The sequence below is a fragment of the Lathyrus oleraceus genome, chromosome 6 (genome assembly GCF_024323335.1).
Source record: "Lathyrus oleraceus cultivar Zhongwan6 chromosome 6, CAAS_Psat_ZW6_1.0, whole genome shotgun sequence".
Lineage (NCBI taxonomy): Eukaryota > Viridiplantae > Streptophyta > Magnoliopsida > Fabales > Fabaceae > Lathyrus > Lathyrus oleraceus.
Genome location: NC_066584.1, coordinates 448,412,959 through 448,437,913, shown reverse-complemented (window position 1 = coordinate 448,437,913; position 24,955 = coordinate 448,412,959). Strand labels below are relative to the sequence as shown.

The 24,955-nt window shown below is 39.1% G+C and overlaps 2 protein-coding genes and 1 long non-coding RNA gene across 12 annotated transcripts in view; 2 read left to right on the top strand and 1 right to left on the bottom strand.

The window, feature by feature from the left end:
- The window catches only part of LOC127091960 (protein FAR-RED ELONGATED HYPOCOTYL 3), a 30,641-nt gene extending 9,381 nt beyond the window's left edge, over positions 1-21,260 (top strand). For 2 of the 7 annotated variants that reach the window (XM_051030711.1, XM_051030713.1), the window contains exon 2: positions 19,886-20,923. In XM_051030711.1, coding sequence (XP_050886668.1) covers positions 19,888-20,853 — 966 coding nt within the window. In that variant the 5' untranslated portion in view covers positions 19,886-19,887 and the 3' untranslated portion in view covers positions 20,854-20,923. Of the gene's footprint in view, positions 1-18,287; positions 18,481-19,575; positions 19,640-19,885; positions 20,924-20,948 lie in introns of those variants that run through there. The other 5 variants (XM_051030714.1, XR_007792039.1, XM_051030710.1 and 2 more) reach the window with 5 other exon arrangements.
- LOC127096188 (uncharacterized) lies at positions 11,851-12,354 on the top strand. Its single transcript, XM_051034795.1, has one exon. It carries the CDS (start codon positions 11,851-11,853, stop codon positions 12,352-12,354), a length of 504 nt encoding a protein of 167 aa, XP_050890752.1.
- On the bottom strand, positions 16,297-18,301 carry LOC127091961 (uncharacterized). 4 transcript variants are annotated; one of them, XR_007792043.1, is made up of 3 exons: positions 18,093-18,301; positions 16,985-17,915; positions 16,297-16,872 (listed from the first exon to the last, which is right to left on the bottom strand). It is a non-coding gene; the product is annotated as an uncharacterized LOC127091961 (long non-coding RNA). The 4 variants fall into 4 exon arrangements; XR_007792044.1 differs by lacking the exon at positions 18,093-18,301 and having other exon boundaries at positions 16,985-17,379; positions 17,544-18,055; XR_007792042.1 differs by lacking the exon at positions 18,093-18,301 and having other exon boundaries at positions 16,985-17,680; positions 17,838-18,055.
- Positions 21,261-24,955: the final 3,695 nt, after the last annotated feature.

Here is a 24,955-nt window from a genome sequence, read left to right as displayed (position 1 = left end):
TCAGAGTCTGATTCTGATGAGTTAGATCCAGTGTCGTCCCAGGTAGCCATCAGTCCCTTTTTGGTTTTGAAGGAATTTTTCTTGAAGTTCTCTTTTCTGGAGCTTTCTTTCTTCAACTTGGGACATTCTTTTCTGTAATGACATGTTTCTTTACATTCATAACAAGTTACATCTTTGTTAGATTTACCTTTTGAAGATGGTTCTAATCGATCTCCTTTGGATCTTCGTTTTCTGAAGTTATTATTCCTTTTTCTCCAGAGTTGTTTTACTCTTCTGGTTAAAAGGGATAATTCTTCCTCATCGTCAGAATCTTCCTTTTCAGAGTCATCAATGTCTTCTTCTTCAGCCTGGAAGGCTTTGTTTCTATCAGACCTGCGCCTTTCTGATCTGGACTTTAGTGCTACAGACTTGATCTTCTTCTAAGGCTCATCTTCCTCCAGTTCTATCTCGTGACTTCTGAGTGAACTGCCAAGTTCTTCAAGGCCGGTGTTGTTCAGATCCTTTGATAGTTTTAAGGCTGTGACCATAGGTCTCCATTTCTTTGGCAAGCTTCTGATGATCTTCTTGACATGGTCCGTAGTTGTATATCCTTTATCTAGCACTTTAAGTCCTGCAATTAAAGTTTGGAATCTAGAAAACATTACCTCTACAGCTTCATCGTCCTCCATTTTGAAGGCTTCATATTTATGGATTAGAGCCAGAGCCTTTGTTTCTTTGACTTGAGAGTTTCCTTCGTGAGTCATCCTCAGTGAGTCAAATATCTCTTTCGTTGTTTCCCTGTTGGTGATTTTTTCATACTCATTGTAGGAAATGGCATTGAGAAGTATCGTTCTGGCTTCGTGATGATTCTTGAATTCACGCTTCTGATCATCTGTCATTTTGCTTCTGGGAATGGCAACTCCAGCATCTGTTACAGGTGGTATGTAACCAATTGTGACAATGTCCCAGAGATCAGCGTCGTAGCATTGTAACTATCTCTTCCATTGGTGTTGGCCATAGTTTTTCTCATTCTGGATCTCTCTACACTGTTAAGTGTTTGATTATAAAATCAATAACAGATCCGAAGCTTTGATACCAACTGAAGGTGAGAAAAACAAGAAAGGGGGGTTTGAATTGTTTTGAAAAATAAAAGCTTTTTACAAGATTAAGAACACACAGAATTTTATACTGGTTCTCTTAGAAAACAAAGCTACTCCAGTCCACCCGGCCAAGGTGATTTCGCCGTCAAAAAGGACTTAATCCACTAATCTTGAAAGATTACACAACCAATCGTCTAAGAGAATAATCTCTTAGACCTCTCAAGTATACAGACTGCGTAGAGTCACTTGAGGAACAAAAACAATTTGAACAAAATAGATTTGTAATGTAAGATGCTTCTAAGAGTAAGCAAGTATTACATCAAAGTATTAGAACAAGAGTTTTCACATAAGAGCAGCAGCTCGTGAAAAAAGAGAGAGAATGTGAATAACTTTTCTGTGCGTTGTTGTTATGTCTCTCAGTGAGGTAGATTGTCCTTTATATAGTAGTGAGAAGGACGGTTGGAGTGATGACAGAATCTTGGTCTTTGATGAGTATTCAATGTCACTACTTCTGTGTTTCTTGCTATAACCATTTTGTCTCCCTGATTAACTTCTTTCTTAAAATACTTCCTTTCCATAGTGAGAACTATTTCCGTTACTCTTTCTGGACTTGGTGAATCTTCATCATAGTCTTGTTGTATCAGAGTTATTCTTCAGAGGGTGATCACGTCTGAATTCATTAGGGCTTCTCAGAGTATTAGTCTTCTTGATCATCAGATTCTAAGACCAGTAGTTGTTGGAGCTTCTGGTTCTTTTGTTGTCTTTCTTTGATCAGAGTCAGAACTTATTGGACGTACTTCTTTCTCAGAGGTGTCTGATCCTTTAATGTCTTGTATCTGACATACATTTGTATCTGATATGTGATCAGAGTCCTTCATAACTGTTCAGAGTCCGACGTGAAAGTTCAGATTCCTGCATGAATGTTCAGAGTCCTGCAGACTTAGAAAAATTCTCGTTAGAGTGCCATTTTTGGTTTCATCCTTTGTTATCATCAAAATCTTAGAAATCTATTGTAGAACCAGTTTTGTTCTTACAGAGGCGTCCGCTTCATTATCTCTCGAGTATTTGAATAATTGGCGTTCGCCATATTGCTCGAATTGCTCGTCGTCTATTTAAAACCTTAGTCTTACAAATTCAAGCTATTTATTCTAAACCAACACAATTTCTAAAAAATGTCCTTTTATAATTTAAAATTTTGGATGAAAAAGAATATAGGAAGCGTTCACTTTACTATTTCTCAAGTACTCGAACGATTGACGTACGCCTTATTGTTCAAATTCTTGTCACCCGATTAAATCTCAATCATTACAAATTCAAATAACCTTTGCAAATTAAATACCATTCCTAAATACTTTATTTTTCAAACTCGGGATGAAAAAGAGTATAAGAGCCGTTCGTTTCATTATCTCCCACGTATTCGAATGATGGGCGTCCGCCACATTGCTCGAATTCTTGTCACCCGAATTAAAACTTTAACCGTATAAGTGCGAATTATTTTTTCAAATCAATTTATAATCTAAAATTTGGATGAAAAAAGATGGGAGGCGTTCGCCTCCTCATCTCTTGAATATTTGAACGATTGGCGCTCGCCATATTACTCAAATTATCGACTTTCCAATTTAAATGTTGATAGTACAAATTCAAATCAATTCCTCCGAAATCAATATAATTTCTAAAGACTTCCTTTTATAACTTAAATTTCGGATGATAAAATAATGGGAGGCGTTCGCCTCACCATTTATCGAATAATTGAACGATTGGCGCTCGTCATATTGCTCGATTTCCTTTCGACTTTCGATTAAGATACGCTAATTAAAATTGGATAAGGGAATGGGTGGTGCACGCCTCATTGTTCCTTGAATAAGCAAGTGGGAGGCACACACCTCATCACCGTGCATATTCGATTACCGCAAACAAAATTTCATTAATAATCTAAACGAAAAAGGGAGTAAAAGGTGTTCGCCTTATTATTCTTCGAAAGAATTGAACGATTGGTGTGCACCATATTGCTCAATCTTTTGTCGTTCTTCAACAAATACCGAATATATTAAACCTAACTTCCTGTCCTCGTGCAACAAATAACTTAAATCTTTTCAAAAGGAACATTGTTTAAACCTTTCTAACGGGTACAACAAACCAGTGCTTAAGCCTCCGCCGAGAGTAGACAAGCCAACGTTTAGCCTTTAGAACGTGATCTAAATAGTCGTTCATTAAAAGACACCAACCAACCGTAGTTCCCCGAACTACGAATGCTCTGATTTCCTTATTGCACCATAAGGATACGTAGGCACGAGATTGCGAGATCTTGGCGAGCACACTAATAAAACCTCCCTCTTTCCCCCTTCTGAGGTTTCCATCCATCTCTCTTTTCACTATTTTTATCACTCGAAGAAGAAAAAAAAACAACATTAGCTAACATTGAAATTGAAAATTAAAATAAAAGGTTCCCGTTGAGTACAACGGACGTGAGGGGTTCTAATACCTTCCCATTGCGTAAGCAACTCCCGAACCTGAATATGGTTGTGACGACCATTATTCTATTTTCTAAAGGTTTTATCGATATTTTCTTATTAATTCATTGGGATAAATAAAGTTCGATGGTGACTCTGTTCAAACATAATTTTTTTTCCGCGACCATCGCGAGGAATCGTATTTTTTGAGATGCGACAGATGGCGACTCTACTGGGGACTCAACGAATAGCTCCAAGCTAGAGAGAGTCAAGCCTAACTTAGTCAATTTGCTATGAATGTTAAATTACTATTTTTCTTCATTATTTTCTTTTGTATCTCCTGATGTATTATTTATGCTATGTAATTTATTCTGCTATTACGTTGGATGATCTATGGTGTTTGACACATGTTGTGAGATAAGCTCCGTACCCGAGCTTTGAGAAGAACTTAGAACCTGTAGTTGTGTAGTATTAAACCGAGGGGTATACACCTCGTTGGGACAATGTGAAGACTCCACCTAGAGTAGATTTGTTCGTAATTTACATCATAATATGGCTATCCCATTATTGCGAGGAAACTTTGAACATGGTCCATGACTCTAGGAACCTCATCTTAAACTGAAGTTCGTCTTCGTGATTGGCGATCGTTTAGTATTGAACCGAAGGGTCTACACCCTGTTCGAGCAATGCGGGGATCCCACTTAGAGTAGATTGATTCATAACTTCCATTTCAATGTGGCTAGACCATTATTGCGATGGAAGACTGAACTCGGTCCATGACTCTAAGTTCTTGTCATGAAAACAGGCAACCCTATGAGCAATCCTTTGTGTCTGGGGTAAAGGACATAGAGTCGCCGTATAGGATTGAACCTTGTGAAGTATGTGAAACCTGGATCCCTGTCATTGCATAAACATCATATTAGATTCATTATGAGCATAACAAAATCATTTACACACATTCTATTTTCAGGGAATTTTAAAATTTTCAGTTAATTAAGCATTCAAGAACAAATGGAGCCAGGAAAGAGAAAAATATTTCAGATCAAAGCCAAAGTATCGTGTGTGAAGGGGTTCATTGCATTTAGAGATGGGTTGACTAATATCCGTCGAGACGCATTCACACTCAGATATGGGAAGATTCTACACTTGTTGTTTGTACTAGTACAAAAGGATGCTACTACCGCACTAGCCCAGTTTTATGATCCACCACTCAGAAGTTTTCTCTTTAGAGATTTCTAGTTCGCCCCGACCTTGGAAGAATTCGGAAGAATATTGGACTCTCCCAAACAGAAGAAGGGACCTTATAGGGGGTTAGGCCAAATCCTAAAACCCAAAGAGTTGGCAGAAGTATTACACATTCTGGTCGAAGATTTAACCCCTAACATCAAAATTTAGGGGAAGGTACAAGTAATTCCTTAAGACTACTTGGAGAAGACTGCTCAAAGCTTTGCTAAAGCCCAGAAGTGGGAAGCCCATGATACTATTATGGCTTTACTTATTTTTGTATTGGTCTTATTTCCTAATGTGGAGAAGTTGGTGGATGCAGCAACTATTAGCGTGTTTTGGGCCGTCAAGGTTAAGAATGAAGATCCAGTGCTCGCACTCCTAACAAATGTTTATCACACCTTACGCTTACGCTTCGAGAAGAAGGGTGGATTGATGTTATGTTGCACACCACTCCTTTACCAATGGTTTGTCTCTCATGTGTTCAAAGATGTTGATACGATTGAGGGGATGGATGGATACGAGTGGTCTCAATAGCTAGTACGGCTCATTGAAAATGCCATTATTTGGTATCCTCATGGTTTGAATGTGGGAGATACAATTACTAGTTATGGAGAATTTCCAAATGTGCCATTAATAGGGTCAAAAGGGTGCATTAACTACAATCTGGTTTTAGCAGTGAGACAGTTGGGTTATCCTATCACATACAAACTAGATGATCAGTTGTTAGAAGGTTTTGTGTTCCATAATATGGATGATCTTGTTATGCTGAGAAGGGTTATCCAAGCTTGGGAAAAAGTTCGCTTCAGAGGACAAGACAAAGCAAAGGGTGTCATAGGGGATAAAGAACCCTATGATCAATGGGTCACAAGGAGAAGTTAAGAGATCAAGCTACCATTCATCCTTCATCCTCCTACTCAACCTCCACCACCAGAACTCATCCCTGTCTCCATTGAAGAAGTGGAAGCATTGAGAGCTACTATAGCAAGACTCGAACGAGAAAATGAAGAGCTACAGATCAGCTTCCAGCAAGTTTCAAATGAAAGAAATGAAATGAAGTGGGAACTAGAGAGGAAGAAGGCTCAGCTAGAAGCGGCTGAGGAAAAGGTTGATAAGGAAGAAGACAAGAGAAAGAAGGTGAAGGTAGGCATGGAACAAGCTGACCTCTGCTTAGAAACTGTCAAAGAGCAGTTAAAACAAGTCGAGAAAGAATGCCAAAAGAATAAGCGATGGTGGCTACGAGCAACAGAAGAGAAGAAAGAAGTTAGAGAGACATTAGAGGCTAAGATACATGATCTCACTATCTCTCTCTACAACGATGAGACCCAAACTGAGCACGAGCGCCGACTTAAGGAAAGGGCCCTTGAAGCTTCTCGAGTCACACCTACGACTTGGGCCGAGAAATGTCAAGAAGCAAAAGATGCTAGAGACTTTGCTTAACATTGGAAAGATAGATTCGAGGCATTCCATCAAGACTGTGTGATATGGCTAAGGGAAAGAGAGAAAGTCATTGAGGATTATGGTACCTTCAGAAAAACTATTGATTTCTTACAAAAGGACAAAGATGGGTATCGTATAAAGCCCAATAGTTTGGTAGAATTCTGCAACTGGACGACCCAAGAGATGCCTTGGAGGTTGAGAGAGGCAGTGGAAGGATTGGACCAATACGGCACGCACCCCACTGTAATCAACTTTTTTATGATGTGCGAGGGAATGGTGAAGAGGTTCAAGTTTGAATTAGAAGAACTCATAACCCGAAACACGACTGTGTGATTTTTTTTGTTTTTCTTGTTTTTCTTGTATTCAGTTTATGCTATCGCAAGAGTTTAGTATTCGAGTTGTATTGGTTTTGGGCAATTATGCCTTTGTATTCCGAACTTTGATCAACTAAATGAATGAGGATGATCCTCACTTTTGTTTCCTGACTTTATGTTTCTTCAAATGCTTAATAAAACTACAACCGTTATGAAAAAAATCCCTGGAAATAAATAAAAAAAGAGACATTTTTCATTTGCATGCATCTACCTCATCACATATTTCATTTCAAAAAAAACTTACCCAACCTTTTTACCCTCTATCCAACAACGCTGACTAATCAACACCGATATGAAAAACGAAGCAACTACAAGATGACGTTGGAGCAGTTGAGGCTAATCAAGCTACCATGAGGACGGACATCACTGCGATCCAAGAAAAGATGGATCAATTGTTAGAAACAATGCTAGCAATTGCCCAAAGAGAGAGGGTTGTGGAAGCAGAAATTAGAGCGAGGAAGAACGACAGCACGTCAGGATTGGTCCAACAAAACAAAAGCTTCATTCATGCTAAGAAGAGTTTGGTTAATATACCGGTAGGGAACAAGGGGGATGGAGACCGTGCAAAGCCTTCTGATGCGTCTGCTTATTATGGGTCTGAGATGGGAGATGACCCATACGATGCTTTTTATGTACCTGATCAACCAAATCCTAAGATACTTCCAGACCCTACTGCAGATAGGCTTCGCGCCTTGGAAAAGAAGATCAAAGCTATAGAGGGGAATAATATCTTCGGTGCCGCTGCCATGAACATGTGCCTGGTGTCAAATTGGGTCATCCCGGCTAAATTTAAAACTCTTGATTTCGAGAAATACAAAGGCCAGACTTGTCCAAGAAGTCGCCTAGTAATGTACTTTAGGAAAATGGCTGCCTATACCAAAAACGACAAGCTGCTTATACACTGCTTCCAAGACAGTTTAAGTGGAGCGTCTCTAAGATTGTACATGAGCTTAGAGCAAGGGCGGATCCAATGCTGGGAAGACTTGGCTGACGCATCTCTCCGTCAATACAAGTACAACTTAGATATGGCACCTGACCAAATGCAGTTACAAGGGATGGCCATGAATGAAAAGGAGTCATTTAAAGAATACGCCCAACGATGGAGAGAGTTGGCTGCTCAGGTGGAGCCACCATTGTCGGAAAAAGAAATGACTGGAATATTTGTGGACACGCTGAAGGACCCTTTCTTTGATAGATTGATGAGTAGTGCAGCATCCGACTTTGCGCATCAAGTGACAATTGGAGATCGCATAGAGAAAGGGTTAAGAGATGGAAAGATTCAAGGAGCCGTGGCAGCCCCCAGTGCACCGAAAAATTATTCTGGAGGCTTCCAGAAGAAAAGAGAAGGTGATACGAATGCTATATCCCGAGGCTACAATGGGAAGCAACAGGCTTCATATGGCCAAGTCGCTGTAGTGGTATCCATACCCTACCAACAACCAATACAACAACAACAAGTGTATCAACAACAACATCAACAACATCGTCAACAATAGAATACCGCTCCACCAAGGCAATTCAAGCCAAGGCCCCCGAGAAGGCAATTTGACCCTTTACCAGTGCCTTATAGCCAAATATTCTCGTACTTGCAAAAGGAGGGACTTTTGACGTTAAGGGAACTAAAACCTATTGTTTTTCCATATCCACCCGGATATGATGCTAACGCCCACTGTGAGTTTCATATGGGAGCACCCGGCCATACCTTGGAGAATTGTTTTGCATTTAAGAATCGGGTACAAGACCTGATTGAAGCTAAGGCCGTCACCTTCACTCCAAGACGCCCGAACGTGAACACCAATCCCATGCCAACACATGGAGGTGCTTCAGTCAGTGCCATTGAGGAGAGTGGTCAAGGTGAATTGATTCTTAAAGTTGAAAAAATTCAAACTCCTATCGCCATGATACGTAAACAACTACTGAAGAGTGGTTTAATCCCGGTGGAGCTGGTGGGTGAAGAAGAGGATAAAGAGTTGAAGATTTTTATCCAACGAATGTTGGATCAAGGCGAGCTACAGATCGAGTGCCGTGTCAAAGGCAAGAATGAGGAGGAAGTAGCGGTGGTTGACATCCTATATGATGCAGTCAATGTGGAAATCCCGATAATCCCGTTGGTGATAGAATTTCTAGCACCCTTCGCATATGAGGACGAGAAGGAGGTACCTTGGATACATCAACCCAAAGCTTTTAAGCAAGGGAAGGAAGACCGACCTTTGGTAATCAACGAACCAAATGTCACCTCAATTATGGACCAGTTGGAATAACACACAGTGGCCGAGTATTCGCACCAAGGGATGCTAATGCTTCTGCAAAAGCTAAAGGGAAGGAAATTGCTACTCTTGTCCAAATCCCCGTCCCTAATCAAGAAATGTAGGAAATGCATTTGTCTTCTAAAGTCGCAGTCACTCGTGAAGAGGCCGGGGAATTTCTGAGGATAATCAAGAAGAGTGATTACAAAGTGGTGGACCAATTAAATCAAACCCCTTCAAAAATCTACATGTTATCTTTGTTGCTCAGCTCAGAAGCACATTGAAACTCGTTGATGAAAGTGTTAAGCGTTGCGCATATCATAAAAGACATAACGGTGGAACAATTTGACGATGTGATAGCTTGTGTAACCACCGGAAATTTTTTGGGGTTTACTGATGATGAGCTACCGGTCGAGGGAAAGAACCATAACAAAGCTCTACACATCTCCTTAAAATGCATAAACACTATACCATCAAGAGTATTAGTAGACACAGGTTCCTCGCTGAATGTCATGCCAAAAACTACTTTGATAAAACTACCAATGGAAGGAATGAATATGAAACCCAGCACTCTGATCGTGAAAGTGTTTGATGGCTCAAGGCGAGCAGTGATAGGGGAGGTTGACCTACCGATTAAAATAGGCCCAACTATCTTCACTATTACGTTCCAGGTCATGGACATACATCCCGGATATAGTTGTTTACTTGGGAGACCATGGATTCACTCTTCAGGTGCAGTCACTTCCACTTTACATCAGAAGTTAAAATTCATCACGAATGACAAGATGATTGTGATTGGAGGAGAGGAGGATATCCTGGTTAGCCATTTAATGTATTTCCGATATATCGAAGTAGATGGAGAGATCACCGAGACTCCATTCCAATTCTTGGAGGTGGTAAATGTAATGGTCATTCAGCAGACGTCTGAGACACCAAAATCAGGACCATCTATGGCCTCGTGGCAAGAAGCTAAGGCTGTTATGGAGAGTGAGAATGCTCAAGACTGGGAAAAGGTGGTATAAGTACGAGAGAAGTGGGACAAGTTTAGTTTAGAGTATAAACCATCATTGAATGAAGCTGGTAGCCAACATAATAAGGAGCAGATTCCTTCTGTAGAAGAAATGTTCACCAGTGCTGGCCACATCTTTGGCAATCAGGTGGAAATGATCAATGAGGAAGCTCGTGAATAGGGGGTGTCTAACTGGATACGACAAGCCACGCCCAATAAAGAACTGAATAACTGGAAGGACGTGGAAATTCCCCAATTTTTTCAAAAGTAATTTTATGATTTTGAATAAAACCCTGTGCTCTTCCCAAGGAACAATGGCGTGTTGTAGGTCCTCCTTTATCTTTCAGAAGTTTTTTTAATATCATTAATAAAATGGAGATTTGCATTCAAACTTTTGTTCCATTCATTTCATTTTTGTATTACAATAAAAATGGCATTAATTCTTATGCACACACTTTCTGAAAAACAGCATAAATCATAACATGCAGAGACACCACTGAGACCATTGATAACGACACTTCTAGGGTCTGGCATGATTTTGACTGTCCAATTTACCAAGCTGAAGACAAAGTGGGGGAAGATTATGAACTCCCTGAAGAGTTGGCCAAATTACTCAAACAAGAAGAGAAGGTCATTCAACCACACCAGGAGAACGTCGAAGTTATCAACCTTCGGACAGAGGAAGACAAGAGAGAAGTAAGGGTAGGCGCCGCGCTTCAAGATACAGTGAAGACAGGATTGATAGGGCTCATCCACGAGTACACTCATGTGTTTGCTTGGTCATACCAAGATATGCCCGGGTTAGACACTGACATCGTGACCCACAAGCTTCCCCTCAAAGAAGAATGCTTTGCCGTCAAACAAAAGCTAAAAAGAACTCGGCCGGATATGGCTCTCATGATTAGAGAAGAGGTGAGAAACCAGTTTGACGTCGGTTTCCTAGAAGTCGCTAAGTACCCACAATGGGTTGCTAACATTGTACCGGTACCAAAAAAATATGGGAAAGTCCGCATATGCGTCGACTACCGAGACCTAAATAGAGCTAGTCCCAAAGACGATTTCCCATTACCTCACGTTGATGTATTGGTGGATAACACAACTCAACTCTCCGCATTTTCCTTCATGGATGGCTTCTCTGCGTATAACCAAATTAAAATGGATCCCGAGGACATGGAGAAAACCACGTTCATCACCCCTTGGGGCACCTTCTGTTACAAAGTGATGCCATTTGGTTTAAAGAACGTTGGGGCAACATATCAATGTGCTACGGTGACTCTCTTTCATGACATGATTCATAAAGAGATTGAGGTGTATGTTGACGATATGATTGCCAAATCCCAGACAGAAGAAGAGAACATCACTAACCTGAAGGAACTGTTTGCTCGGTTAAGGAAGTTTAGGTTGAGACTTAACCCTAACAAATGCACATTTGGAGTTCGATCTGGGAAGCTTTTAGGCTTTATTGTAAGCCAAAAGGGAATTGAAGTGGATCCTGACAAGGTCCGAGCCATTCATAACATGCCTGCACCGAGGACTGAGAAGGAAGTTCATGGGTTCTTGGGAAGACTGAATTACATCGCCAAGTTTGTCTCTCACCTTACTGCCACATACAAACCAATATTCAAGCTTCTAAGGAAGAATCAAGGCATGGAGTGGAATGATGACTGCCAAATAGCCTTCGACAAAATCAAAGAATAGTTGCAAGAGCCACCGATTCTGATGCCCCCTGTGAAAGGAAGACCCCTTATCATGTACTTAACAGTACTCGACGAGTCCATGGGTTGTGTATTAGGATAACAAGATGAGACTGGTAGAAAAAAGCATGCCATATATTATCTAAGCAAGAAGTTTAATGATTGCAAGGCCAAATATTCATTACTCGAGAAGACTTGTTGTGCACTCGCGTGGAACGCTAAGTGTCTCAGGCAGTACATGCTAACTCATACAACTTGGTTGGTATCTAAAATGGATCTTATCAAGTACATATTCGAGAAACCAGCTCTTACCGGTAGGATTGCCCGATGGCAGATGTTGTTATCAAAATACGATATTCAATACGTTGCACAAAAGGCCATCAAAGGAAGCGTACTAGCAGACCATCTTGCTCAGCAACCGTTAGAGGATTACCAGCCTTTGAAGTTTGACTTCCCAGATGAGGACATCATGGTTGTTAAAAATCCTGAAGACTCCGAACTAGAGGAGGGACCTGAGCCAAATGAAGATTGGATTCTCATGTTCGACGGTGCTTCAAATGCAATAGGTCATGGAATTGGGGCAGTGTTGATGTCTCCCAAGAATTTCCATCTACTATTCACTATAAAACTCGGTTTTACCTGCACGAGTAACATGGCCGAATATGAAGCTTGCATCTTGGGTCTAGAAGAAGCTATTGAGTTAAAGATCAGAGTACTAGAGGTATTCGGAGACTCCGCTTTAGTGATAAATCAGATCAGAGGTGATTGGGAAACAAGACATGCTAACCTAATTCCATATCGGGATTACGTGCTGAAGTTGCTCCCAAAATTTGACTAAATCACTTTCTCTCATATTCCTCGAGAAGAGAAACAGATGGTGGATGCTTTAGCAACCTTGGTTTCCATGTAGAAGTTAATATGGCCTAACCATCAACCTAACATTGAAATCAACATTCTGACAAACCTGCGCATTGCCTGGAAACAGCGGAAGAGTCAGATGATAAACCCTGGTTCTTTGACATCAAACAGTATCTGGAGAAACAAGAATACCCGGCAGAGGCTTCCAACCTTGATAAAAGGTCTATACGGAGGTTGGCGTCGAAGTTCTTCTTGAATGGGGAGGTATTGTACAAGCGGAATTATGACATGCTTTTGTTGAGATGTGTGGACAAACATGAAGCTAATCAGCTTATGAAGGACATACACGAAGGATCCTTCGGCACACATGCAAATGGGCATGCAATGGCGAAAAAGATCCTAAGGGCCGGTTACTACAGGTTAACAATGGAAGCCGACTATTTTCATTACACCAGAACATGCTACAAATGCCAAATCTATGATGACAAAGTATATATACCGCCTACCCCACTGAATGTTATAACATCGCCTTGGTCGTTCTCTATGTGGGGAATCGACATGATCCAGAGGATAGAACCCAAAACATCTAATGGACATAGATTTATCTTGGTGGCCATAGACTACTTCACCAAATGGGTTGAAGTCGCATCTTATGCAAATGTCACAAAGCACGTAGTCTCCCATTTCTTAAAAAATAATATCATATGTCGATACGGGATCCCCAACAAGATCATCACTGATAACGGGTTCAATCTCAACAACAAAACCATGGAGGAATTATGCACAACATTCAAGATTGAACATCATAACTCATTACCATATAGGCCAAAAATGAATGGGGTTGTTGAAGCTGCGAATAAAAATATCAAGAAAATCATCCAGAAGATGGTGGTCACGTACAAGGATTGGCACGAGATGCTACCTTTTGCGTTACACGGTTATCGTACATCAGTACGAACTTCAACAGGGTCAACCCCTTATTCCTTGGTATATGGCATGGAAGCAGTCCTCCCTATAGAGGTGGAGATTCCCTCAATGAGGGTCTTGATGGAGGCTAAGTTAGACGAGGCAGAGTGGGTTCAATCAAGGTTCTATGAGCTCAACCTTATTGAGGAGAAACGCTTGAAAGCATTATGTCACGGTCAACTCTATAAGAGACGCCTTAAGAAGGCATTCGACAAGAAAATCCGTCCTAGGGAATTTCAAGAAGGAGATTTGGTGCTGAAGAAAATCTTGCCTATTCACAAAGATTCCAGGGGAAAATGCACACCAAATTATGAAGGTTCATTTATGGTGGTTAGAGCCTTTTCCGGGGGCACTCTAATTCTAGCAACTACAGACAGTGATGAATTGCCGCTTCCCACCAATGTTGATGCTGTTAAAAAGTACTTTGCCTAAAAAGTGGAATAATAAAAGCCGCTAAATCGAAAACTTGAAAGGGAGATTTAGGCAAAAATGGCTATCCCGGTGGATCGAAAACCCGAAAGGGCGATCCAGGCAAAAATTAGGGATAAAAATAAAAATTTAACCCGTTGAGTTGATAACCCAAAAGGGCGGCTCAGGCAAAAATGGGTATCCTGGTGGATCGAAAACTCGAAAGGGCGATTTAGGAAAAAGTTAGGGATAAATTCCAAGGCAAAGAACTGTACTCTCAGGCATCTAGCATATCCCTCGAAAACAAAGAATCAATCGGCCTAACTTTTTCAAAAGCGAGGTGCTCGGACTATCAAAGACATACGGATCATAGCAGTGTGGAAACTCAATAGGAACTCAATTTTATTGCTGTTTTGTTTCTATTCACAACAATTACCTCATTAAGGAATTTCATCTTTATGTACAATCGCCCATTCAAGGGTCAATTCAATAAAAGAGAAATTTTCTCGACAAAAGTTGTGCCCAAATTATTTTGTATTTTATCTGTTTATTTGCAGAGCACCTTTACTTTTTATAAACATCACTCTTAAAGATTTTGGAAAAAATTAAAACACATAATTGAATGAAGTGATAAAATTACTTTTGAAATAGTAAAAGGGTAAATCTCATAGCCTCCAAGTTTGTTCTTGTTTTCATAGAGGTGTAAGACCGTCTGCAGGAACCTATGTCCGTTCTAATTGCTAGTCAAACGCCTCTCATAGATATACTCATCGTATAGCCAAAACTCGGCAAGTCTCTAGTGCATTTCCCGCAAGAACGTTAATAAATCATGGTTAAAGTATCGCGTGTTGAAAAGTACAAACCCTTCAAGTGGCCCGGGGCAGCCCAAATATACTCCCAAAATCACCCAGTGGGGCATCAAATCTTGATCTCCATCATGACAAAAGTCCACACTGTTGGCATCATCACCAAAGCGAAAATTCCCTAACCAGGGCATATCCCAAGTACCCATTTGTATGTCCACATACATGCACCATGTGCATCAATTGCAGACATCATCTTCCTACCAAAATAGGATAATTCACCAAGAAATAATCATACCAATCATCGGCATACATATGCATAGCCTTATACGACTCGCATACATCGCATGCATAATTTCATACATGGTGTTTCCATCCAAAGTGGAACATCATACATCAAACATAAAGTATCAGGATCCAGAGTCATTCATATGTATCCAAGACTTTCTTCATTTAAATTAATAGGATTACTACCTTACCTGCGCTCATGGAATTATTTCCTGGCCAGTCATTCTTCAACTTTATGATTGATAATGATATTTCCCCAGCATCTTTGCTACCACAACTCCCCAAGCAAAGGTTACTCTAAACACTATCTTATGGGTTTTCTCCCCTACAGAGCCTTGCGAGTAAGTCTCCTCTAAAAGGGAGTCTTTTTCTAAAAATATTTCCCCCAACAGACGGACATCTGAGATACTACTTCATTTATACGGAGAATCTCAGTTGTTTGTTTGAGATACTGCTTCATCAATATGAAGAGTCTCATTTTAATTTCTTTTGAGATACTGCTCTATAATCCTCGAAGAATCTTAGATTCAATTAAGGTATCATTCCCTTGTTCTAAATATCTTAATTCTATCGTATAAGATGCTGCTTTGATTCAATACAGAGAATCTCATTTTGCTGTTTGAGATACTGCTTCATCAATATGAAAAGTCTCATTTCAATTTCTTTTGAGATACTGCTCTAGTATCCTCGAAGAGTCTTAGATTCAATTAAGGTATCATTCCCTTGTTCGGAATATCTTAATTCTATCGTATAAGATGCTGCTTTGATTCGATACAGAGAATCTCATTTTACTGTTTGAGATACTACTTCATCAATATGAAGTGTCTCATTTCAATTTCTTTTGAGATACTGCTCTAGTATCCTCGAAGAGTCTTAGATTCAATTAAGGTATCATTCCCTTGTTCAGAATATCTTAATTCTATCGTATAAGATGCTGCTTTGATTCGATACAGAGAATCTCATTTTGCTGTTTGAGATACTACTTCATCAATATGAAGTGTCTCATTTCAATTTCTTTTGAGATACTGCTCTAGTATCCTCGAAGAGTCTTAGATTCAATTAAGGTATCATTCCCTTGTTCAGAATATGTTAATTCTATCGCATAAGATGCTTCTTTGATTCGATACAGAGAATCTCATTTTGCTGTTTGAGATACTGCTTCATCAATATGAAGAGTCTCATTTCAATTTCTTTTGAGATACTGCTATAGTATCCTCGAAGTGTCTTAGATTCAATTAAGGTATCATTCCCTTGTTCGTAATATCTTAATTCTATCATATAAGATGATGCTTCAATTCGATATAGAGAATCTCATTCTACTGTTTGAGAGGCTGCTTCATTAATTTGGAGAGTCTCATTTGTCACTATCATTCATGCCTCGCCTCAATCAATTTACTTTATTAGGGGCCCTTTTCGTATGATGTTTCATGGTTTGGAAAAATTATCAAGATTCGATGCAAGAGCCATAAATTACATTCAAATACACGAATAACATCTATTACAACCCATAAAAAAGGGCATACTGTTTCAAGCAAAATTACAAAGTTTAACCAAAAATACAATTCATCCTAATCTTAATCACATCCTCAAGTTCCTCTTTGATCTTTGGTCGAACCATTTGTGTGTGAATACTCCAGTTTCCAACCCTGATAGAGATTGTTTTAAAACCGTCACGCCATGAACATTAGCAAGGAGACGACCAAACCATGGTAAGTGACAATCATTTTGCGCAATACACCGCCGACGTGAACCCAGTAACAAGCATCACCTGCAATGCATTTGTAATACCATAAGAGCCATACGGAATAATTACTGACATAAAGCAAATTCAGCATTGCTACACCATGATACCAAGATGCACAACACATGATGGACCTAAGGCCAAACAAGACAAAATGCTGCTACTCTACATCAGCATAGGATCATTACAACAACAAAGCCATGCCAAGCATCATAAATTCACAATCACCATGACCTCAACCCTTACAGCAGCCAGACCTGCATTAACCATCTTGCAGCCACAATCCATTCACCTAAACCAAATAAATCCAATAAACCAAAACCTATGTCAATCCAAACCATTGTTCATTTCTACATATTTGAAATAATAAGGATTTTACAAGGCAAAAATATATGTAACTCGACCTTCTACTAAAACAATGGCAAGAGTTTTGCGCGATAGTTCCAAAATTCCATCCAGGAAGGATCCGTCTATCGCTTTGAGCATAGGTTCATCATTTTCAAAACAGCAATCAAGTAAGCTAACGAATGTCTCCAAGAATGACATTCTTGACCCTGATTCAGTTGAGCTCGCTGGTAAGTTAGAGGATCTCAATAAGAAGTTTTACATTGAATTTGAAGGAAAAGTTCGCCGAACTACGTGTCTTAGGAAAAGTCATTCGAAAGGTGTGCCTTGCCAAGTTGTAACTGAAGATGAACGAAACCTGGAGTTTTCCAAAAGCCTAAATGTCTCACCAAATTCAACTAGCAGCCCAAAGATCAAGGCAAAATGAATTCAAACTTCGAACTTCAAGTTGTTCCTGAAATCGTGACAATGAAGGGTCAGTTTGTTTTTTTCAATAGGATATCTGATGCATTCGGATAAGGATGCTCATGAAATTTCTATCAGGTGAATATCCTAATAAAGATTTTAAAGTTAAGAGGATTAAGAGTTGGGTAAACAGTCTGCAGCAATGTGCACCACCTCTAGAGGATATAATTGAATTACTTGAACCTATGCATCCTATAGTTGATGTTAACCCTGCAATTGGCATGACTCTTTTGAGCAAATATGGACATTGTTTCCAAGAACAGATACATATGCTAATATTCTGTTTCGGGCTGCACATATCGTATGGAAAACAGGTCACAATCAGTTAGACCTCAAGGCAAAAACTGCATAAGCATGTTGAAAAGAAATCATTTATTATAACCAATGCTTTATAGACAAGGTTAATCCAGGAGGGCTCAAATCACTTGTAAACCATAAATGACAAACCTTAAGTCAGGTAGAAGCATCGCTGCTGTGCGCATAACCATGACCAATGATAATAGACAAACTCCAGGAAGAATAAACCTGCCAAGACAGGAATTACCAGTTACCAGACTATGATTGAAAATAGAAGGTTTAAGTCATACGAAAGGATTAGAAAGATAAAAAAAATTAAGTTAAAATTTCTACTGCAGTAAAGAAAAATCTCACCGCACCACGTAGTTGTTTCGTCCACTACAGACAAAACCCTATTCTAAATACCTTCATTTTGGGACCACTTTCGTTTGAAGGGACCACGCAAAATTTGTGAGAGATTTTCCCTAACGGAAAAATCTTGGTTCACTCGCCAGCTCATAGAGAGTGAGGATGAATAAACCTCGTACCCAAAAGCTCTATATAAAGGCCACCAATCATTGTGAGATCGATCCGAAAAAACCATACTGTTACCCTGCTGAAATCTCGGACCAACCCATACCTAAAGCTCAAAAATACAGACGGTGACTGAGAGTTTATCACTAAAATTCTGAGTAAACTGAGTTAATCCCTGAAGAAATAGACCAAGCATAGATGTAAGTGGAAGGAAGGAGCTAACGAGCAGGACGAAGGAAGGACAAAGAGAATATGTCTTGGTCATTTCGGTAAACTTCTGGTTGTCGTTTTTTTCCTTTCCTTCTGTCTAAATTTTAGAACAAACACATGAGCATGATAGGTTATTAAATACTATTTTTTTTCTTTGTATACATGCAAACTGAGCTTTGACCCTTGCTTTCACTTTAAATATTTTTGTATGGTGCGGACGATTGATTTGTTTGATTGACTCAGAAATAAGTCGTTACCTTAAGTTTGACAAGGTTGAGGTTAGTATTCCGATCTAAACAGTAGGTGGGGATTTAGAAGAAAATAAGCATGGATTAGTGTTTAAGAGGTAAATTAAGGGAGAATTTGTGTTTGAAAGTTTGAGTTTGGTGGTGGTTGGCCGTCGAGAAAGACGACATCGCTGCCGCCAGCCACCGCATCGCTCAGACGAGGCCATGGGGAATGGATAATAGGAGTAGAAAGAGAGAGAGCGGAAGTTAGAAATATGAACGAAGAGGAGGGATTTATCCTGATAATTGAAAGTTTCATTTTGGCCTTTATGTGCTTTAATTAAAATATCCAATGTCAATTGATTTCAAATAATGCACTTTTCTTTTCAATGTCATTTATGTCTATTTTAATATTGAAAATCCTACAAAACCGTTCCGTTTTCCTTCATAGAGTTTGAACGTTTTTTTTGCTTCGGCAAAAAATCTTTGTTTATGGTTCCCAAGGCACATTGCATGCTGCCACATGATAGCAGCTGTATGTCCCAATTTTTAGCAAAACGAGTAGAAACGCCACATCCCACTTTTCCTTGTACTTACGAATCCATTTACTGGCAAGGATTAGTACCGTGGGCCTGCGACCCAACTCGATGGGCAGGCGGAACCTTTAAGGTTTAATGGGCCTTTGCGGCCCATTTTAAAGGCCAAGCTCCCACGTTTTGCTGCATACACCCCTGTATATGTTACTGCTGCTTGCGAAATTGGGCCATTGGGCCTGTTCTTATTTTTGTTTTGATTTGCTTACCTTTTATAACATTAATACTAAGAAAATTTTACCTTGTACCCCTACAATTAACCCCATACCCCTACAAAAATTTAAAAATTCCCATTTTACCCTTAATTGGTTTTAACCAATTTACCATTTCATTTTTACCATTCAGTTGAAAATTGCAAAAATTACACTTTCACACCCCTCGCACCGGAACTCCTGCAAAAAGACTTCCGGTATGTATTTTTCCAAACCGGAAGACTTTAGGAAAGACTTCCGGAACACAAAAAAAGCAAACTGGAACACTTAAGGAAAGAGTTCCGGTTCACATAAAAAAAAATTCAGAATTTTTTGCATACCGGAACTCTTTGGAGAAGTGTTCCGGTATGTATTATGTGTGTTCCGGAAGTCTTTCTTTAAGTCTTCCGGTACGTTTTTTTTTATTATTATTTTTTTTTTAATTTTAATTTTTTTTTTTACAGAAATGGAAAATCTTCCCAAAATATGTGTAGATACTACTGATGCGTTTATGACGACGGAAAGATTTGGTACACGAGAAGAGGTTATCAGATGGATTAAAGAGGTTGGAATCGACAATAAAGTAACTGTTATTATCAGTCGTTCAGATACTGAAACGGGGAAGAGAGGGAGAAGTAACAAAATAATATTTGGCTGTGATAAAGGTGGGAAACACAAGATTAGTGATAGTGGTACCCAAAGTGCGTCCAAGAAATGTGGATGTCCATTTAAAATCAGGTCGACTCCGGCGAAAGATGGATCTGGTTGGAAGATTGATGTAAAATGTGGGTTACATAATCATGGTTTACCTGATAGATTAGAAGGTCATTCGTTTATTGGTAGGTTGACCACAGATGAGAAGCAACATGTCGCTAATTTGGCAAAGAGACATGTAGCACCTAGAAACATTTTGCTTTCCTTGCAAGACAAGTTTCCTGAGAATGTCACTCGGATTACGCAAGTATACAAGCATAAGAGTGTGATAGAAAAAGAGATAAGAGGTCCAAGGAGTGAGATACAACATCTGTTTAAGCTTATTGAGGATGCAGGATATGTGTATTGGAGTAGAAAAAAGGATGACTCGGAAGTGGTGAGAGAGATATTTTGGGCACATCCTGATTCAGTTAAGTTGTTGAATATATTTCCGATTGTGTTAGTTATGGATAGCACCTACAAGACAAACAAATATAGACAACCTTTGTTTGAAATTGTTGGCATGACATCGACTGAGTTGACTTTTGCTGTTGGATTTGCGTATATGGAGTCTGAGCAAACAGAGAATTTTTGCTGGGTATTGGAGAAATTAAAAGAGTTGTTTGTGAAGAAAGACATGTGTCCACAAGTGATTTTGACAGATAGAGATCTTGCTTTGATGAAAGCAATTGAAGTTGTGTTTCCCAAGTGTCTCTATTTATTGCATTGGTTTTGTTAACATGAAAGAGGGGTTTATATGTCTAAATATTTTAATTATTTCAGTTAATATTTTATGTTATATGACTTAATCTTTTAATTATTTTACTTTATCAGGTTAACATGAAAGAGGGGTTTCCATTGCCACCGGTCACATTAGATTGGAAGAAATTTCGTTCTCATATAGCAACTACTTGGATGCTAGGATTTGCAGGACGTATGCAACATTGGCAATTACTTACACCTGTATTAGCATGATTATGTAATCAAAACATAAATATGTAATCAAAACATGAAATCTATATTATTATGTCTATTATATTCAAAGCTTAATACATATAATCAATGTGAACGAGAAATATGCAAAGCTTCAAATAAATCAGAAAACTGTGGATCTTCCTCTTCAGTATTAACCTGTCTCAGATAGCGACGGATCAATGTAGATACACGAGCCCAATCAGGGTCAGATGGCCCGGCGTCATATACAGGAACGGGTACGTCTCTAGGAGCGTCACGATGGGGAGGGACCAACCGTGGATGGGAAACACGATAATACCACTCTAGATAACCGTCTTCTACCTCAGATAGAGTGGTGGCCACGGTAGATGAACCGATCACAGCGACAACACTCTGATGGTAACTGATCCAATCAATATCAATATCCGTCGCCATCATACAATCCAGAGGTGGGGATGGAACATACTGCCTATACCCGAACTGACGTAAACATCTATCAGGCAAGTATGGAACAACTGTTTCACCCCACTTCAAACAGCCCCTGTAAAGACATATCTCATCAAATACACGTCATGCTCTATGATCCTCAAATGGTCGCCAGATGACGTCGGTAGGTGTCAGCTCGTCCAAAATAGGTCGTAAATCATCGACCTTCAGGACTCCCTGTCTATACGACCATCTCATCGCTCGGGGAAGACCACAGTTTCCAGCAGGATTCCAATTCTCCCTCTTTTTCCAACAGTTGGAAAATACTCGTGAATCCAACACTGTTACAAAATAAAAACATAATAAATAAAACAAATTAAGTTACAATATTTTATAAAATGAATCCAACACTTAATTAACAAAATTAAATTATATACCTGTAGGAGAGTAGGATATCCACCGAGCTGTTTGCAACTGTACATGGACGCATCTCTAAGATATCGGTAGAGGGTAACTAGTGCAGCTGCTCCCCAACTATATCCTGAACATCCATCCAAGTCCCTAAACAGGAGGAGGTATCGTGCCTCTACAAGTGTAAAGGTCTTATCAGCAAATATGGTGGAACCCACCAACATCAATAGATATGCTCTAGTCGCATATGCCCAGCTGGAAGCAGCCCTATGATGTACGAATATATCATATAACCACTCCAACTTGTAATACGACCCCCTGCAGCTCCGAACATGTGACTGTGCCTGACCCTGTGACACTCCTAGGTAGTCAACAACAAGGTCAACAACTAGCTCTTCAGTCACATCCTGAGGACTCCAAAAGATACCCCTAATGGGCAAGTGAAGTAGACATGCGACATCATCTAAAGTAATGCTCATTTCACCAAACGGCATGTGAAATGAAGATGTCTCTAGATGCCATCTTTCCACAAATGCAGAGACAAGATTTGTGTCTATCTTGTTCAGACTGGTTCTCTGCAGTGAAGCTAAACCGGATCTAGATACCCAACTCTCCATCTGTGGTGGAAGAGCCAATGGAACCCTAGAAGTCAACTTCAGTCCATGTCTGGCAACCTTCAACTCTTTCTTTGGTCCTCTTTCCTAAAAACAATTAAAACACATATTAGAAAACAAATTATAAAATATTCAACTATTATTCATTTTCAAATATAGCCCGTTTACTTACCTCACCGAACCATATATGTTGAGCAACATGATGCTCGTACTTCACCAAAAGAGACGTACCGTACGACCCTCTTGGATATCCAGTCGGCTCAGCTGCAGGTGCAGATGAAGATGCACCTCGGTCTAACGTGCGGACTGGAATCCGGCCATCTGCACCTCTTCTTCGAACCACTGCAAAAATAATGTTAAAAAAAATAATTAAAATTAAAATAAAAAAAAAATAAAAAAAATACGTACCGGAACACTTCAAAGAAGAGTTCCGGTTAGTAAAAAACACAAAAAGCCTTCCAGAACACTTTCTTAAAGAGTTCCGGTATACATCATCCAAACCGGAAGTCTTGAAGAAAGTGTTCCGGTATACAAGTATACAAACCGGAAGACTTTCTAAAAGACTTCCGGTTCAGTGTCCCTTAAAAACAACAAACCGGAGATCTTTAGAGAAGTGTTCCGGTATACAATTTCCAAACCGGAAGACTTACTCTTAAGTGTTCCGGTATACAATGCAAAAATGCCAAATAGTTTTCTTCTCAAGAAGTCTTCAATGAAAATGGTAAAAAAAATTTGAAACGGAAAATATACCCTATTTATATGAGGGTATTTTGGTCAAAAAAATTTAAATGTAGGGGTATGGGTACAATTGTAGGGGTATAGGATAAAATTTTCTAATACTAATCAACATCTAAACAATGATCAACAATAAGATGAATCCAAAATATTTTTTTTATCCTTTCCTTACTTATATATTTGATTTATTTTAATTATTTTTTGTTAACAAACTAAATATATATTGGGATTAAATAAATAAGCAATAATTTTAGAAATAAATTATTTTTATTATTTGCGTTGTGGTTGACTATTGATTACTCATTTGTTTGTCGCAAATTTAAAGGAGTAAGTGCACAATAAAGTTAAGGTAACTAGGACTCTATTAAAAAAAATCTAAAAAAATCTTGATCTAATACCAATTAGTTTTCTCTAAACCCAATTAAGTTCATATCAAATAGAATTCAAATATTTTTTTTCTTTTCAAATATAATTTCTAGGAACCTTTTAAGCTATGTACGAAAACGGGAATAGGAGGCGTCCGCTTCACTATCTCTCGAGTATTCGAATAATTGGTGTTCGCCATATTGCTCGAATTGCTCGTCGTCTATTTAAAACCTTAGTCTTACAAATTCAAGCCATTTCTTCTAAACCAACACAATTTCTAAATAATGTCCTTTTATAATTTAAACTTTTGGGTGAAAAAGAATATAGGAAGCGTTTGCTTCACTATTTCTCAAGTACTCGAACGGTTGGCGTACGCCCTATTGTTCGAATTCTTGTCACCCGATTAAAATCTCAATCATTACAAATTCAAATCACCTTTGCAAATTAAATACCATTCCTAAATACTTTATTTTTCAAACTCGGGATGAAAAAGAGTATAAGAGGCGTTCGCTTCATTATCTCCCAAGTATTTAAATGATGGGTGTCCGCCACATTGCTCGAATTCTTGTCACCCGAATTAAAACTTTAACCGTATAAGTGAGAATTATTTTTTCAAATCAATTTATAATCTAAACTTTGGATGAAAAAAGATTAGAGGCATTCTCCTCCTCATCTCTTGAATATTTGAACGATTGGCGCTCGCCATATTACTCAAATTATCGACTTTCAATTCAAACATTGATAGTACAATTCAAATCAGCTCCTCCGAAATCAATATAATTTCTAAAGAATTCCTTTTATAACTTAAATTTCGGATGATAAAAGAATGGGAGACGTTCGCCTCACCATTTATCGAATAATTGAATGATTGGCGCTCTCCATATTGTAAAATTTCATTTCGACTTCCGATTAAGATACGCTAATTAAAATTGGATAAGGGAATGGCTGGTGCACGCCTCATTGTTCCTTGAATAAACAAGTGGGAGGCGCACGCCTCATCACCGTGCATATTTGATTTCCGCAAACAAAATTTCAATAATAATCTAAACAAAAAAGGGAGTAAAAGGCGTTCGCATTATTATTCTTCAAAAGAATTGAACGATTGGTGTGCACCACAATGCTCAATCTTTTGTCATTCTTAAAAAAATACCGAATATATTAAACCTAATTTCCCGCCCTCGTGCGACCAACAACTTAAATCTTTTCAAAAGGAACATTGTTTAAACCTTTCTAACGCGTACTACAAACCAGTGCTTAAGCCTCCGTCGAGAGTAGACAAGCCAACGTTTAGCCTTTAGAACGCGATCTAAAGAGTCTTTCATTAAAAGACACCAA